General features: G+C 56.3%; 1 protein-coding gene across 5 annotated transcripts in view; it reads left to right on the forward strand.

Moving 5' to 3' along the window:
* INPP5A (inositol polyphosphate-5-phosphatase A) overlaps positions 1-17,119 on the forward strand; it is a 243,125-nt gene that overhangs the window by 214,673 nt on the left and 11,333 nt on the right. For all 5 annotated transcript variants that reach the window (XM_073019478.1, XM_073019481.1, XM_073019477.1 and 2 more), the window contains one exon: positions 12,650-12,723. In XM_073019478.1, the coding sequence (XP_072875579.1) occupies positions 12,650-12,723 (74 nt within the window). The remainder of the gene's footprint in view (positions 1-12,649; positions 12,724-17,119) is intronic.

Here is a 17,119-nt window from a genome sequence, read left to right on the forward strand (position 1 = left end):
AGGACACTCCCAGGTGGCACATCCCGGCCTCATCAGTGGGGAGCAGGGAGAGCCTGGGGAGCGTAGGTGTCTGCGTGGAGGCAGGTGCGCAGGAGGTGTCTGCGTGGAGGCAGGTGCGCAGGAGGTGTCTGGGTGAGGGAGGGCGCCCAGGAGGTGTCTGGGTGGAGGTGGATGCCCAGGAGGGAGACAGGGCTGTTGTCCTCGCAGCTGCATGGCTGCCGGAGCTTGGAGGAGGTGCTTTCGGGGTCCCTAGCAGGGCTGGCTCCTCAGTGCCGCGAGGTCTCCAGGTACCTTGCACAGGGCGTGAAGAAAGTGGAGGGTTCTTGGAGGAGGATGCCAGGGCGGCCTAGAGAGATGGCACGTTCTGGAAGGAGCAAGGTGACAGGGAAGAGGGAGGCTCCATGGGCCACAGGTAGGGTGGTAGCGGGGGACAGGTTCCGGCTGGGGCTGCGTGGAGTGGGGTGCGGCATGGAGGGGGTCACTCGGCGTGGAGCCGGGCGCACGGCATGGAGGGGTGCGTCCAAAGCATCTGGGAGCAATTGTCTTTCGTATGGGTCCAAAGCCCTCCTTTTCTCTCAGCATTTCGACACAGAGCACACCCTGCTGTTGGCAGCCACCATGCTGTACAGTGTTTCCTACCTTTAGAAGAAAACTAACCTGAATATTTGAGAGAACTTTTGGATTTGATTCCAAACAAAAGCACCCTGTGGGGTTGAAGCCACGCGAGGCACCCCGTGTGATTGTGGAGGCCCCACGCACTGTGTCGATGACGTCGGGAGTCCCGTGCAGAAAGGCGGCCCGAGCTCAGGAGGCGCCTTCCCAGGCTGTTTCTCATGATTTCTCCAAAGAGCTGTGAGTGGAGCCGATGGCTCGGCATTGCTGTCCTGCTTCTCAAATCCTCTCTGCTTGGTGCCTGGGACGACGGCGCCTTCGGGAACGCCCCATGGGTTCCTGCTGACCTGGGTGCCGGCACACCGAGTCAGTCGTGCCCAGAAATTGGGAGTTGTCCCCATCGACGTCGGGTCAAGATGGTCAGCCCATCTCCACGGTCCGGTTAAACACACAGCACCACAGCCATGGAGAACACACTCTCCGTCTGCAGGATGGATGTGCCTGCACCGGACGCAGCCCCAAGTCCATCGCATCCTTCATCAACCGCCGGTCTTGTACCCGTCTGACAGAAATTTAATTCAAGCTGGCTCCTGAAAATAATTATTGTATTTTAAGAGTAGTAATCATTGGCCGGGACATGATTGAATGTGTCCATGCCTATTGACTTTTCCTATGATTTATAGCTTTGTTTAGTCGATATTCCCATCGAAATTGTATAATTAATTATAAGTGTGGCTGTCAGGGCTGCAGGATGGAGTGCCCTGGTGAGGATTTGGAGAGATTAAATTTTCTTCGGCTGTCCCAGGGCTGGGCTTGGGAGTTTCCGCAGCGCCGGCCTCTTGGAGGGAGGTGTTTTCTGTGTGTTTAGCAACCGCTGTAGCCTCAGGTGCATTGATTTTCTGGGCCTCGTTCCTTTATCAGCGCCGGTGTCTCTGCAGGAGCGGCGGGAGACGCGGCCGGGACAGCTCCTGACAGATGCGCAGGATCAGCCACTGCTTTGTCATTGTCCACACGGCCCTGCCTGCCTTCACTTTGTAATCAAGAAGAATGTGGGAGACCTTGCAAAATTGGTGATCATGTTTGTGAAAAATCTCAGAGAGATACAAATTATCAATTCAACAGCAGCGCATGCAGTTTCTAATCAGAAACCTCTCCTGTCTGGTATTTTGTTCCAGCTGCAGCAGGGGCCTCACACAATTCATTCTGGGGGTGACAGCCCCCATGCCGGCCATGCAGGATGAGGCTCCTTCCAACTTCTCAGAGCTGGTAGCCGAGCAGGGACATGCTGGGACCCTCCCACCCCACAGGATCCCCCCGTCACACGGCCGCCATGGTCCCTTCGCAGCTTTGCATTTGCATCACGGTCTGGTGAACCTCTGCCTCCCCTGTAGGCAGGAAGGCCCCAGAGGGTAAAGACCACGTGTCCGGAGTGTCTGGCACAGTTCCTGACGCAGGAGCAGCACGGGGAGCCCGCATCCGATGAGGATGGAGGCAGGCCCAGGCCAGGACGCCTCTGTCTGGAGACAGGCTCACAAGTGAGCAACGGGGATTCCCAGCCGGGCTGCCCCGGGGTTTTCTCTCAGACACCGGGCTCAGGGCTGGTGAGTGTGGGTGGGGGCGAGTGCCTATGGGCCTGGGGGCATCACAGAGGACAGAGGACAGCCTGGGGCCCGCATCCCTCCACACCCTGGCTCCGGTACGTTTAAGCAGCTTGAAGGTTCAAGTTCATTTCAAACCACACATGAATTTCCTTTTATTTTTGCTTTGCACTGCCAAAACTGGGGGCCTCCTAACTCAGAAGACAGGGTGGGAAAGTGGCCTTGGTCCACTGAGCAGTCCTGAACCACCACCACCCAGGCAGGACACTGGCCGAGGAATCCCGTTCAATCCCCATGGGAAGGAGGGGCCCCCAGCCACCGAAAACCTCGGGCAGCCCCAGCCTGCTCCTCCTTCCTGGAGTTTTCCGGCTTCCCCACAGCTTGGCTTGGGGTTGTGCTTCTCGGAGTGTGTGTGTGTGTGTGTGTGAGCGTGTGTGTGTGTGCGCGCGCACAGACGTGTGAGAGTGTGTGTGTGCACAGACTGTGTGTGTGAGCGTGTGCGCACAGACGTGTGTGTGTGTGCGCGCACAGACGTGTGAGTGTGTGAGCGTGTGCGCACAGATGTGTGTGACCAGGCATATGCATGTGAGCCTGTATGAGTATGCATGAGTGTGTGTGCATGTGCATGTGAGCAGGTGAGTGCATGTGTGAGTGGATGTGAGCATGTGTGTGTGCAGGCATGTTCGTATGAGCATGTGTGAGCATGTGTGAGCAGGCATATGCTTGTGAGCAGGCGTGTGTGAGCAGGTGCGAGCGTGTGTGAGCAGGTGTGTGTGTGTGAGCAGGTGCAAGCGTGTGTGAGCAGGTGTGTGTGTGAGCAGGTGCGAGCGTGTGTGAGCAGGCATAGGCATATGAGCAGGTGTGTGTGAGCAGGTGTGAGCGAGTGTGTGAGCAGGCATAGGCATATGAGCAGGTGTGTGCATGTTTGTGAGCAGATGTGGGCATGCATGAGCGTGAGTGGGCATGTGCATGTGAGCCTGTATGTGAGCATGTGTGCATATACATTTGGGTGTGTGTGTGAGCAGGCATATGCGTGTGAGCAGGTGTGTGTGTGAACAGGTGTGAGCGAGCGTGTGAGCAGGTGTGTGTGTGTGAGCAGGTGTGTGTGTGAACAGGTGTGAGCGAGCGCGTGAGCAGGCATAGGCATATGAGCAGGTGTGTGCATGTTTGTGTGTGAGCAGGCATGGGCATATGAGCAGGTGTGTGAGAGCAGGTGTGTGCATGGATGAGTGTGTGTGAGCAGGCATATGTGTGTGAGCAGGTGTGTGTGTGAACAGGTGTGAGCGAGCATGTGAGCAGGTGTGTGTGTGTGAGCAGGTGTGTGTGTGAGAGCAGGTGTGTGTGTGAACAGGTGTGAGCGAGCGTGTGAGCAGGCATAGGCATATGAGCAGGTGTGTGCATGTTTGTGTGTGAGCAGGCATGGGCATACATCAGCATGTGTGTGAGCATGTGTGCATATGCATTTGGGTGAGTGTGTGTGAGCAGGCATATGCATATGAGCAGGTGTGTGTGTGAGAGCAGGTGCGAGCATGTGTGAGCAGGCATAGGCATATGAGCAGGTGTGTGTGTGTGAGCAGGTGTGTGTGTGTGAGCAGGTTGTGTGAACAGGTGTGAGCAAGCATGTGAGCAGGCATAGGCATATGAGCAGGTGTGTGCATGTTTGTGTGTGAGCAGGCATGGGCATATGAGCAGGTGTGTGCATGTTTGTGTGTGAGCAGGCATGGGCATACATCAGCATGTGTGTGAGCATGTGTGCATATGCATTTGGGTGAGTGTGTGTGTGAGCAGGCATATGCATATGAGCAGGTGTGTGTGTGAGAGCAGGTGTGTGCATGGATGAGCGTGTGTGAGCAGGCATGTGCATGTGAGTGGGTGTGTGGTGGGGGTGGTTTGGTTTTTAGTTAGAAAGTTGAGGCAGACCCTAGCGGTAGCGCTGAGGCCTGAGGGAGGCCCTGGCCACCCAGGAGCAGGTGCTGACCACAGAGGGGGCTCCGGGGGCCTGACGCAGCTCTGCAGGTCTCTCTTGGAGACTGGGGACGCCTGGGGAGTGTTCAGTGGTGACAGTGAAGCCCCCCCTGCAGTCCAGCCACACGCGTATCCGGACACACACGTTTGGCACAAGTACCTGGCACACACAGCCCTCAGACACATGTCCAGGCACACCTGTGCACACACCAGTGTGGAGTCCCCTCTGCCTGGGCCCCAAGGAGGCATCCCCAGAGCTGCTCGTAGGGACCCCGTCATTGGGTGGTTGGATTTGCAGCTAAGAAGTAAAGATGGCAACACACTCAAAATCCTCCTGGCCTGGAATTCCTCATCCTGGTCAGGAATTGAAGAGCAAAGTAAGGGTGTGTGGTGTGCGTTGGGGGAGGAGTGTGTGTGTACACGTGTGCACTCGTATGTGGCGTATGTGTGTGCATGTACCTGTGTGCATTCATGTGTGTGTGTACACATGTGCACTCATGTGTGGTGTGTGTGTGCATGTGTGTGTACACATGTGCACTCGTGTGTGGTGTGTGTGCATGCGTGTGTACACATGTGCACTCGTGTGTGGTGTGTGTGCATGCGTGTGTACACATGTGCACTCGTGTGTGGTGTGTGTGCATGCGTGTGTACACATGTGCACTCGTGTGGTGTGTGCATGCGTGTGTACACATGTGCACTCGTGTGTGGTGTGTGCATGCGTGTGTACACATGTGCACTCGTGTGTGGTGTGTGTGCATGCGTGTGTACACATGTGCACTCGTGTGTGGTGTGTGTGCATGCGTGTGTACACATGTGCACTCGTGTGTACGTGTGTACACAGTCATGTCACATAACGTTTCAGTCAACAACAGACTACATATATGACTAAGGTGCGATATTCTGATGATGGGGCTGAAAGCTTCCTCTCGCTGTGTGATGTAGCCGTTGTGACATCACAGTGTGGCGGCACTGGTGGGAAGGAGCCACTGCGTCGCCAGCCATGGGAGAGTCTGACACACGCAGGGATGCCCAGCGCGTCGTACTTCAGAGTGACAATAAACGACTGTGTTACTGGTGTCTGCGTTTCCTCTCCCACACTTCTTACCGTTACTGTAATGCACTCCTTCTACTTAATAAAAAAAGGTGCCTGTGAATAGCCTCAGGCAGGTCCGTCAGGCAGGTCCACCGAGAAGAAGGCGCCATTATCACAGGAGATGAGGCTCCATGCGGGTGGTTGCCCTGAGGCCCTTTCCATGGGACGCAGGGGTGGCAGACAGGAGTGTCGACGATCCTGACCCTGTGTGGGCCTAGGCTCATGTCTGTGTCGTTGTCTTCATTTTTATCAAAAAATGTTTTAAGATTTTGAAATATTAAAGAATAGGCAAAAAGTTTATAGACTATATAAACAGAATATTTTATACAGCTATACAGTGTGTTTTAAGCTAAGTGTTATTTGACAAAAGAGTCAAAAAGTTGAAAAACGTTAAAGTTCGTAAAGTAAAAAAGTTACAATAAGCTAAGGTTAACTTATTACGAGAAAATACATTTTAGCACATTCTGTTACTCTCAGCGTCTCAGTGCTCCGTATTTGTAAAGTCTGACATTCTGTTACTCTCAGTGCTTGGCATTTATAAAGTCTGCAGTGCCCAGTTGATTCCAGGCCTTCCCACTCACCCCCGCCTGCTCACCAGCTCACCCGAGCCCCTTCCAGCCCTGCCAGCTCCCTTTGCGGCCCCACGGCACAGCCCAGGCATGGAGCGCACACGCACTCTGATGTCCCTCAATGAAATAACCTAAGGGTGTGTTTCTCAGACCATATCCCCGTCGTTACACGGCACATGACTGTGTGTGTACAGAACCGTTGCCGAACAGCCTGGACGGATGACTTGGTGGCTGTTGAGGGCTGGGCCACGGCGGAGCAGAGAGGCTGGAAAGCCAAGCCCGACAGCCCAGCACCATGGCGTGGGTTCCCGGCTGACCCCACGGGCCAGTGCAGTGGCTTGGGTCCCCGGCTGACCCCACGGGCCAGTGCGATGGCCTGGGTCCCCGGCTGACCCCACGGGCCAGTGCGATGGCCTGGGTCCCCGGCTGACCCCACGGGCCAGTGCGATGGCCTGGGTCCCCGGCTGACCCCACGGGCCAGTGCGGTGTCCTGGGTCCCCGGCTGACCCCACGGGCCAGTGCGGTGTCCTGGGTCCCCGGCTGACCCCACGGGCCAGTGCCATGGCGTGGGTCCCCAGCTCACCCCAGCTCAGCTTTTTCCTGTTGTCCTGGACTGTCTTATCTGTGGGCAGGTGCTGAGGAAGGACCCCCAGAGCTGCTGAAAAGCCTTAGACCATCCTTTGTCTCCTCTCATGAGGCGCGCAAGGCCGGGAGCTGCTATCTGTGGATGTGGGTTGTGTGGGGTGTGGCTGTGAGCCACATGTGGTCTCCCGTGGCTGTGGGCCACATGTGGTCTCCTGTGGCTGTGGGACTCTCCTACGGCATCTGGTGGCCCCGTCTCCTGAGGGTCGGGTTTTGTCACTTAGAGTCAGACCCCTGTTCTTCCTGAAAAGGATTGGAAAGCTGGGTTTTTAATTTTTCCACCATCACATTTCCATGTCAACGCAAATCATTGGTTCAGCCAACAGTGATATGGAACTTTGTTTACATTTAGGGCAAGGTGTTGCAGAGACTTTTCTCCCCGAGGCGGAGTTCTGATTTCCAGAGCACTGTGCGTGGTGTGCTTCTGACTGAGGCCCTGAGTGTGCAGCAGGTCAGCGTGGCCCAGGCCACGGTGAGGACCTGTCCACACACTTGGAGCCCCCCAGGGACCAGCAGTGTCCTTAGGGGGACAGGAAGTCCCCAGGCCCCTCAGCGCAAGCTTGGATGCACCAGGGAAGACCCCCAGGGGAGTGAGGGGTCTTCAGAATCCTGTGACCTGGGCAAGGATCTCTCCACCCGTGAGTGTACAGAGGAGGGTCAGGGGTCTTATACCCTGAGGCGCCTCATGGGCTGTGCCCAGACTGAGAAGCTGTGGCCACACTCCGTGGCTTCCGCCTCAGGAACTTTTGAAGAGTGCACAGGCCTGGAGTGGTTCAGAAACACACGAGCCTGGGATTCCCAGCTTCCAGAACCTGCACCAACAGGCGTTAGGGGCTGCCTGGGGCTTTCGATGCTTTGCTGTGGTGGCCAGAGGGGCTCAGCACCAGAAGTTCCAGTAGGTGGGGCTCCAGGTCGGGGTATGTCCCCGGCCACCCCCATTCCTGCTAACATTGACGCTCTTGGGAAGGGAGGTGGTGAGGGGCTCGCAGGGATGTCCAGCTGCCTGCAGTGAACAGTCTGTATCCTGCGGCCCAGCGCCCTCTTCACCCTGCAGGAGCCCCAGCCGTAAGCATCAGTGACCCCCTTGCCCTGCAGGAGCCCTGACTGTAAGCGTCACTGAAGCATAGCCAGCCCCGGCCCCATGCCCACGCCAGCCCACGGAGGCAGCCGTGGCATCCCCGGAGCCCCCAGCTCTCTTCAGAGCCCCCTGGCCCTGTTCTCCCTATTCTTGTTCACGTGCCCCTTGGTGTGCATTCCCTTGCTCACTGTGCCTGGCACATTCACCAGGCTGAGGCACTCACTCAGGGCTGCGGCCTCGCAACTTCAGTGCTCAGCCACGCAGCACCGTGCTCACAGACCCACGCTGTGGACCCTGGCGGCCAGAGGCAGGGATGACCCGCCTGAGCGATAGCCACACCGCACAGGAAGCCCGGTGCTCTGCTCTCTGAAGCTAAATGAATTCACGTCGGCCAAGAGCTCTAGCTACTTGCTCCCTCTGCGCACAGGCCCCACCTCTGCAGCACCTGCTGCTTCTAGAAAGTGGAGCAGCTGCGGCAGCCCCAGGCCCTCAAAGGCCCACACGGGCAGGCACAGCCCGGCCCAGCTGCAGCCCAGAGGGGCGCCAGGCCAGCACTGGGGATCAGCGTGCTGAGGACTTGAGGGGTGCTGGTGGTTGCTGGAGCCAGAGCCAGGATGCTGTGCCGCACGCCTGCGAGGGATGATGGTCCTTCTGGGCTCCGGAGTTCCCTGGGTGCTCCATGAGAGCTGTGGGCCCGCGGTGAGCAGAGCCCTCACTGCAGGAGGCCATCTGTGCCCCCGCACTTTGGTGCTGTCCAGGACTGTGTCCCCCACAGCTGTGAAGGCTCTGGGTCACTGCAGAAGGTTGGAGGAATGCCAATCCAGGACGACTTCATTAAGGACGTGGCATCAGAGGGCCCTGCACAGCAGAGCCATCGTTCTGTCTCACCTGAGTGGGAACTTTGCTGAGGGCTGTCCTTTCCCCTGTGCCCATCTCTCATTTCCCCTGTGCCCATCTCACTCTCCTTTCCCCTGTGCCCATCTCACTCTCCTTCCCACTGTGCCCATCTCTCCTTTCCCCTGTGCCCATCTCACTCTCCTTCCCACTGTGCCCATCTCTCCTTCCCACTGTGCCCATCTCTCGTTTCCCCTGTGCCCATCTCTCGTTTCCCCTGTGCCCATCTCACCCTCCTTTCCGCTGTGCCCATCTCTCCTTCCCACCGTGCCCATCTCTCCTTCCCACTGTGCCCATCTCACTCTCCTTTCCGCTGTGCCCATCTCTGGTACAGGGTGGCTCTGGCATAGTGTGTGCTTCCTCGTGACACCCCCGAGCGCCTCTCCTGGGTAGTCCTTTGTCCGCGGTCTTCCTGAGGGGAGGTTGAGGAGAGGCCCCAGGTCTAACCCTGCAGCAGACGGGCCGCCACCTGCATCTTGGGACGCAGCAGGCAGTGTTTCCACTGTGAGTGTGGGGACAGGGACCCACTTTCAGAGAAAGAATTTGGCATCTGGTGACAGCGTCTCGTTTCCAGGGGAGTTTCAGAAAGAGTTTGCTTCTGCGTGATATAAATACACATTTGGCAAAAGCAAAACACAAAGCCAGGCTCTTTGGGTTCTTAGACTAAAAATGTGTTGGGACCACCAGGCTCTGTGCTGCGTCTGGTTCAACCTCTACTCCCTGGTATGCCCTGCAGAGGTCATGGCGTCTTCGGTGTCACATGTCTCTGGGTGGCACAGGCCCCTGAGACTGCTATGAACTTGCATCTCCAGCTTTTCAAGTTTTACTGGAGTCTCATCAAGGCAGTAACTTGATGTGAGAAAGAAAGCAAATGCCTAGATTGGAGATCACACGCTGGGAACAGGAAAGGCACCGTGGTGCACTGCGGGTGCTTGTGTTCATCTGATGACACTTTGGGTGCCTGCTCTGAACTGGGCCCTGCTCTGGGTGAACAAGACAGATAGCCACATCCCCGCCATGGAGCTCTGGGGCTGGCAGGGGACAGCACAGTGGGGAGGAGCCTGGGGGTGCCATGAGGAAGCTTGCTGAGGACTGCAGGGCTAGTAGGGGACAGCACGGTGGGGAGGAGCCTGGGGACAGCACAGTGAGAGGAGCCTGGGGCAGCACAGTGGGGAGGAGCCTGGAGGTGCCATGAGGAAGCTTGCTGAGGACAGCTGTGAGCAGTCACCCTGGGTGACTCCGAGCTGTGGGAGGCCAGTGCGGTGCAGGGACCCAGTTGGTCACTTTGGAGGGGAGGACCACATTCTTTGTCACAGCTAAAAAAATTCCCAAAAATCAAGACCCACCAAAGACTATCTTACAGTCGCAAACTGTGAACCACAAAAGGTCGCATTCCACAGATAGGAAGAGTCCAGAGATACAACAAAGGCAGGGCAGACCCTCAATAATGCCAAATCGTCAAATAATTGATACAAATTATAATATTGTAAATTATTCAAAGCATGACAGAATTAGAAACGTAAGTACCACACTATGAAAAAACATCCCAACAGATTTAGAAAATGTAGAACTTGTGGAAGTATTATCATTAAAATTAAAAGCTCCAGGGATGAATTAAGTGCCAGAGTAGACACGGCTGGAGAAGGGATTAAGGAACAGGACGGCAGGCCTGGGGAACGACCCAGAATGCAGCACAGAAATGTGGCAGGATGGGACAGGAGGGTAGGGGCTGAGAGAGGAGGGAAGAGCCCAGTGCTCGCGCAGTGAGGGTTCACGAGGGGCATGCTGGAAAGTTGATGACTGGGCATTTTCCAGAATTATCCGAGACATAAACCTCAGGAAGCATGGTGAGTCCTGAGCAGGAGGAATGGAAGTAAATCCACATGCAGACATATCAGAGTGAAACAGCGGAACGTTGAACATGAAGAGAAGATTTTTAAAGCAATGTGGGAAAAATGTCCTGTTACCTACAAGAATGCAAGTGGCAGTGGGTTTCCAGAACAACCACAAAAATATACACCAGGAGAAGTGGAGGGATTCGATCACAGAGCTGGTGGAAAACCCGACACACTTAGAGTTCTCCCAGCAACCAACTCAGCCTTCAGAATGGCCAAAATGAAGACAGTGCCCTGCAGGGGAGAGATGTGACCCCACCAGCGGGTCCCACGGAGAACCAGGAGTAGCTGAGCTTCCAGAGCAGGGTGGGATGAAGAAGGAAGAAGAACATTTGTGTAAAGCTTAAAAACCTGTAGGCTAAGGCGAGCTGCTTTTCGTGGACTCATACATGGTGGTAATATGAAAACACACTTGGGGCCGGGCATGGTAGAACACTTGTGGAGGCCGAGGCAGGAGGATCGCTTGAGGCCAGGAATCTCAGACAAGTCAGGGCAATGTGGCAAGACCCTGTCTCTATGAAAAATAAAGACTTAGCGGGTGTGGTGGCACACGCCTGTAATTCCAGCTGCTCGGGAGGCTAAGGCAGGAGAATCGCTTGAGCCCAGGCGGCAGAGGTTGCAGTGAGCCAAGATTGCACCACTGCACTCCAGCCTGGGTAACAAAGCGAGACTAGGTCTCAAAAAATAAATAAATAACTTAAAAACCACACTTGGGAGTCTTGAAAGGTCTGAGTTATGCTGGGAGGAATGAGAGGATTTGGTGGTGCAGGGGAGATCTGATCCCCTCCTGCCAGTGCCTTCCTGAAATCTCAAAACGTGTTGTGTCATAGAGATTCAGGGAACCTGCCATCAGCATTTTGGTGAAAGCCACTGGATGACAATGGCTCCTTTCCGACTCTCAGTAGATCTCAAAGATGCTCCTGGGCAGGCCTTGGGGGAATCTGGGCTCCTAGTCTCATAGCTGGTGCCTGCAGAGCCAAGAACCACATGGCACCTGGCGGCTGGCAGCCTCCCTGCTGCCTCCTCCCCTCCACACCTGAGAAGCCAGCAGGGCCCACGCTGGGACTGGGGACCCTGCTGCATCTCTGACGTGGGGAAGCCTCAAACTCAAGCTCCAGAATGACCTAGAGATGATGTGTGTTTATAGGCCTGTGTATGAATGTATCCGAGTACATGCCTGCATGCAAACACACACATGCCTGAGTGCACATAAACACGTGCCTGCATGCACACACACATGCCTGTGTACACATAAGCACACGTGCAGGATTGGTCCAGAGCCCATGCCCCTGCTCTGCCTTTGAAGAGGGGCGTCCCTCTCCTGAGGCCTCCACTGCATCCCCACCCCACTGAGAAGCTGACTTGGAGCCCCTCCCAGAGGCCGTGGGTGCTGGAGGGAGGGAGTTGCTCCCTTGAAGGGTAGTTGGAGCCGTACCCTCTTAGGAGGCAGGAGGCAGCGGGGCTGTGAACTTCTGTGCTCCAGGCAGGAGGCCTGGGCCGGTGGCTCAGGTAGCAGCTTGGCACAGGGTAATGGCTGTGTGCATGAGGTTGCTGAGTGCCTGTTTCAGGGATGAAGGACGAGGTCACAGGAAGAGCCAGGATGTGGTGTGGTTTTGAGGGAGCCCTGGCTCAACGCCATGCCCTGCACAGCTGTGGGGACATGACTAATGAGTAGCACGGGAGAGGGTGTGCATGGTGACCACTCAGGAACACGGCCGGGGCCAGTCCTGCAGGGGTGGGAGGGGATGCCTGCCTGGGCTTGTTTTGGAAGAGTCTCGGGGGCAAGGCCATTGTCTGCCTCCCGTGCATGTGGGAATGAACATTCTGCCCCCAAGCTGCTGCCAGAATCTCCCCACTGTGCACCTTGGGACTGTTTTCCCTGACCCGTTCTCACCAAGCTGACATCGCTTACTCTGAGAGTTACTTGACACTCAGGGCAGGACAGGAGCTGTGTTCCTTCTGCTGGGGGAGCCAGCCCTAGGGAGGAGAGGCCGAGAGGGGCTGCTGCTGGGGCTGCCACAGCGGTGCCTGAGGGCGCGAGTGCTTCTCTGGCATCCCCAACAGAGGAAGGTCTCTGGGTGGGCAGAGCACACCTGTAGCGGGCGGCGCAGGTCCCATTGTCTGCAGCAGAGCAGGCGGACCCCAGAGCCTGCTGGCGTCACAGAGCTTTCTGGTGACAGATGTGGCAGCTCTGGGAAGGGCAAATGTCACACCAAGCATTCGAGCGTCCCAGGTGCACACAGACACATGTGCCCCCAGCAAGGAAAACCAATGTGACTTTTTCTGCTCTTTCTTTTCTTTAGCTCTTGGAGTTTGACAAGGAGTTGTCTGTCTTTAAGGACAGACTGTATGAACTGGACATCTCGTTCCCTCCCAGGTAAGAAACATGCTATTTGCTGGATGAACCCGGCCAGGAAGGCGGCATCTCCGCCCTCCCAGTCTCTGGTGCATTTGCATGTCTGTGTGTGCCGGTGTGTGCTGGGCATGAGTTGTGCATTCTGTGTGCATCTGGAGTGTATCTACCATATCTGTGTGTACACGAGTGTGTTGTGCATGTGTGTGTGCACGTGTGCATGTGTGTGGACTTGTGCATCTGGTGCACATGTGCGTCTGTGTCTGTGTGTATCTGTGCATGTGTGTGCACATGTGCATCTGTGTATGTGTGCGCACTTGTGCACGAGCGTGTGTGCACGTGTGCATCTATGTGTATGTGTGCACCTGTGCATCTGTGTGTGCATGTGTGCGTCTGTGTGCACTTGTGCATGAATGTGTGTGTGCACTTATACATCTGTGTGTGCACCTGTGCATCTGTGTGTGCACATGAGCACAAGTGTGTCTGTGTGTTCTTGTGTGCATGGTGTTTTTGTGTGTGCACACATATCTGTGTGTCCTGCAGTTGTGTGCGAACTGCGCCTTCTCCTGCCCTTTTCATGACCTGAAGAAAGCAAGCAGCTGAGAGTAATAAGTAATTCTGTTATCTTTTTCAAAAAAGGTTTTTTCCAATACGCAAAATACAGCCTTATCAGACTGGCACATGAGGGGCCTACGGGGACTGTGTGTTATGGATCTTTCTGGGAGTATTGGGACCTCCAAATGCAGTGTGTCCACATGGGTGTGGATGTGTTTAAGGCATGCGTGTGTGTGCACCTGAGTTTGAATGTGCAGATGGTGCGTGCTGTCCGTGGATGTGCAGACGTTGCTTGGTGTCCGTGGATGCGCAGACGTTGCGTGGTGTCCGTGGATGTGCAGGTATTGTGTGGTGTCCGTGGATGTGCAGGTGTTGCGAGGTGTCCGTGGATGTGCAGACCTGGTTCAGATGTTGCGTGGTGTCCGTGGATGTGCAGACCTGGTTCAGATGTTGCGTGGTGTCCGTGGATGTGCAGACCTGGTTCAGATGTTGCGTGGTGTCCGTGGATGTGCGGACCTGGTTCAGATGTTGCGTGGTGTCCGTGGATGTGCAGACGTTGCGTGGTGTCCGTGGATGTGCAGGTGTTGCGTGGTGTCCGTGGATGTGCAGGTGTTGCGTGGTGTCCGTGGATGTGCAGACCTGGTGCCAATGTGTGTGGGACATGCACCACACAGTTGTGGATGTGTGTGCACGAGGTGTGCTTGCATACATGGTTGCATATGTGAACATGAGTGAGAACGTGTGATTCGTGTGTGTGTAGGACATATGCATGTGGCTGTGTGTTCTGTGGGTGTGTGTGCACGTGTGTGTGTTCACGCATGGAGATGTGTGCCTGGGTGTGGGTGTTTGTGTGCGTTTCTATGCAGATTTGCTGGCACAGAGCAGTTCTCACCGTTGCTAGCTACAGGGGACTTCCACTGGCAGATGTGGACTTTGCCTCTCAGCTGGGAGCAAGGTTGGGAGCCGGAGGACGCAGCCTCAGAAAGCTGACTCAGGCTTTCCCGAAGTCAGAGGCAGCGCTGAGGGCTGAGCCTTGAGAGTGGAAGAGCACTTTGGTGTCCAGGGGAGTTTTCAGACAGGTCGGAGGAGCCTCTGGAAGGCAGTGGTGGCCCAGGCCTGCCACCCTCCTCACAAGCTCCTTCCTGTTCTGCAAAGGCACCAAGGCTCCCTGCCAGGCACACCAGCCTCATCCTGCAGGAGGTGCAGGAAGCCCAGGGGATCTCGGGCCCACACCCCTCTTCCTGGAGGGCTCCCCGCTCCCACTTGGATCTGAAGTCTGACTGCTGGAGACACAGGCCCCCAGAGAGACCCTCGTGCCCAGTGGCATTCCAGAAAGATCCGTGGACCCCGACCCTCAGCACTCCCAGGGTGCCCATGCTGGCCGGGCTTGCTCCTCGGCATTTGGCTGTGTGAGAGCGGCTTCTGCTTTCCCACTGCTTCTGCCCTGCCGGGGGGTCCCGAGTGCCCCTGCATGCCAGGCTCGTCCACCTGCCACCTCACACTCTGCCCCGTGCAGCTTCACACCTGTCGGGATGCGTTGGCCTTCCTGTGCTTTCCTGAAGGCTGCCAGGGCTCTGAGGCCTTGGGGGCATCCTTGCCATGGCCTGCCTGAGGCCTGTGTCTGCCCCAGCTCCTCAGAACCTGGGAACCAAGCCACCATCTGCACCTGCTGGTCTGGCAGCATCTCCTTCCCGCTGTGGCTCCCGGTTTTCAGAATCGTTTCATAGTTTTTGCTGTTGTGGTTTGAGTGAACACATTGCAAACCGGCCGAGCAGCCAAGTGCATTTTCCTGTCCCTGCCACCCAGGCCCCACCCAAGTTTTGGGCGGAGGTGAGCTCGCTGCCTTGGAGCAGCTTGAGGCACCATGTCAGCATTGGTGGGCAGGACCCTCCTGCGGGTGGTAGGCACTCCATGGGGAGATCCCGCACCTGCTGACCCTGGGAGGAGACGGCATTCCTAGCGCAGAGCTCCAGGAACAGCCATACCCGCGGCGTTGGTGCACACTGGCGGAGTGACGCCAGGAAACATATCATTGGCAGATGGGTCTGAAGACCAGCGGGGTCTTCTCCCGCAAAGGTGTTTGCCACTGATCCCATGGATGACTAGAATTCTGCTCTGAATGAATTGTAACTGAATGCTGTCATTTTACCAGAAAGGGTGCTAATATTTCAGACATTTATACAGCCCTCAATTTTTGTCCTTAACTAAACGCACGGTTCTTCCTAGTGCTTTCTTTAGGGACAGCCACAAAAGTGACCTGTTTGAGGTGGTCAGAAGCAGGAGGGTGAGCAGGCGGGAAGGAGGCTGGCCAGACCTTGGGCTGCCTCTGCCTCCCCATGAAGCACTCTCCCGGGCAGGACCCTGTGCTGTAAGATGGTGCCTTCGGGCCGGGATGGCACCCACGATGCAGCCTCCCAAAGGTCTTTCGTGCCATGTGCTATTTCCATTGGGTGTAATGTGTTAAAGCTCTACATATGTGCTTAGAATTACTGGGGGACGAGGGACCCATGGTGACAGGGATGAGTCTCGCCCACTCTGGTCTCTGGAAACCAGGTGGCTGTGAGTGGATGCGGGGTCAGGCAGCTCTGAGTCAATGTGGGGTCAGGTGGCGTCAGCCCTTAATGGTGAGCAGAGGCGGCGATGGGCTTTCTTCACCCAGCGTTGGTCTGCCCGGCTCCCCAGACGCCAGAGCCCTCAGGGCAGGACGTGTGGTGTGCGCCCGAACAGCAGCCCCGCAGCCCCTGCCTTGTAGCTCCTGACCCGTGTGGCTCCCGGTACAGCCCAGGCTCAGGTGACGGGGATTTGGACACCTCAGCGGTAGCATGGAGCCGCCGCCTTTTTGTGCATCCTAGCTAGAAGTGAATTTCTGATTTTTAGTTTAACTTTGAGCATTAACCATCATTAACTCTAAAATAAACAGATTTAAGACGGCTCCACGGCAACCCCTCCACTGGCGTGACAGTCCGGCATTTCCAGGCGTTAGCATTTCTCGCCAAACCCCGTGTAAAACAGGCTGGCGAGGGCAGCGCCTCCGGAACCAGAGTCCCGGCTCTGCCCCCGACACGGCAGAGTTAGGCGCATTGCTCACCCCTCGGGGCCTCAGCGTCTCCCTGAGGATGGTACCATCTCCTCTGGGCAGGCTGAGCCTTCAGGCCCCCACATCAGCCCCTCCGCAGCCAGAGAGCCCAACGCTCCCAAGTCACCACAGTGTCACCGGCCGTCAGGTGGCTCCTGTTACAGCTTCCAGAACGTTGGGGGCATGCGTTTCCTCGTGGGGGCCGTGGTGCTGCTTCCGGAACGTGGGGGGCATGCGTTTCCTCGTGGGGGCCGTGGTGCTGCTTCCGGAACGTAAGGGGCATGCGTTTCCTCGTGGGGGCCGTGGTGCTGCTTCTGGAACGTGGGGGGCACTGCGTTTCCTCGTGGGGGCCGTGGTGCGGTGCATAGTCAGCCCTCCCTCTTTGTCTGTGTGGACACTGTGTGTATGGAAGATGGGAACTGTCACGTCCATTGCCTGGGGGCTCCCTGTGTCTGTGGACTCCTTACGTAGTGAAGAGACTGCGTCATTCTATTTATTCAGAAGAAAACCGCACGCTGCCATCGAAATGACCCCGCAGAATCTCACTGGCCGCCCCGGTGGCCCGGCCACTTCCGTCTTCCAGCTACTGAGGACCCTGGAGCTTTTGTCCATATGTGTCCCATCTATTGGTCATTGCCATCAGTTTTTAAATATTTATTAGTTCATTTTAAAAGTAACAAACTCATTACATGTTTACATAAGTAACATTTCTGTGAAAAAAATACCGATGCATGGGGAAGGCACCTTCCACTGGGGCATGGTCTGGCGGCCGTGCACACAGGTCCCAGG

This window comes from Chlorocebus sabaeus, chromosome 9 (genome assembly GCF_047675955.1).
Source record: "Chlorocebus sabaeus isolate Y175 chromosome 9, mChlSab1.0.hap1, whole genome shotgun sequence".
In the NCBI taxonomy this organism is placed as follows: domain Eukaryota; kingdom Metazoa; phylum Chordata; class Mammalia; order Primates; family Cercopithecidae; genus Chlorocebus; species Chlorocebus sabaeus.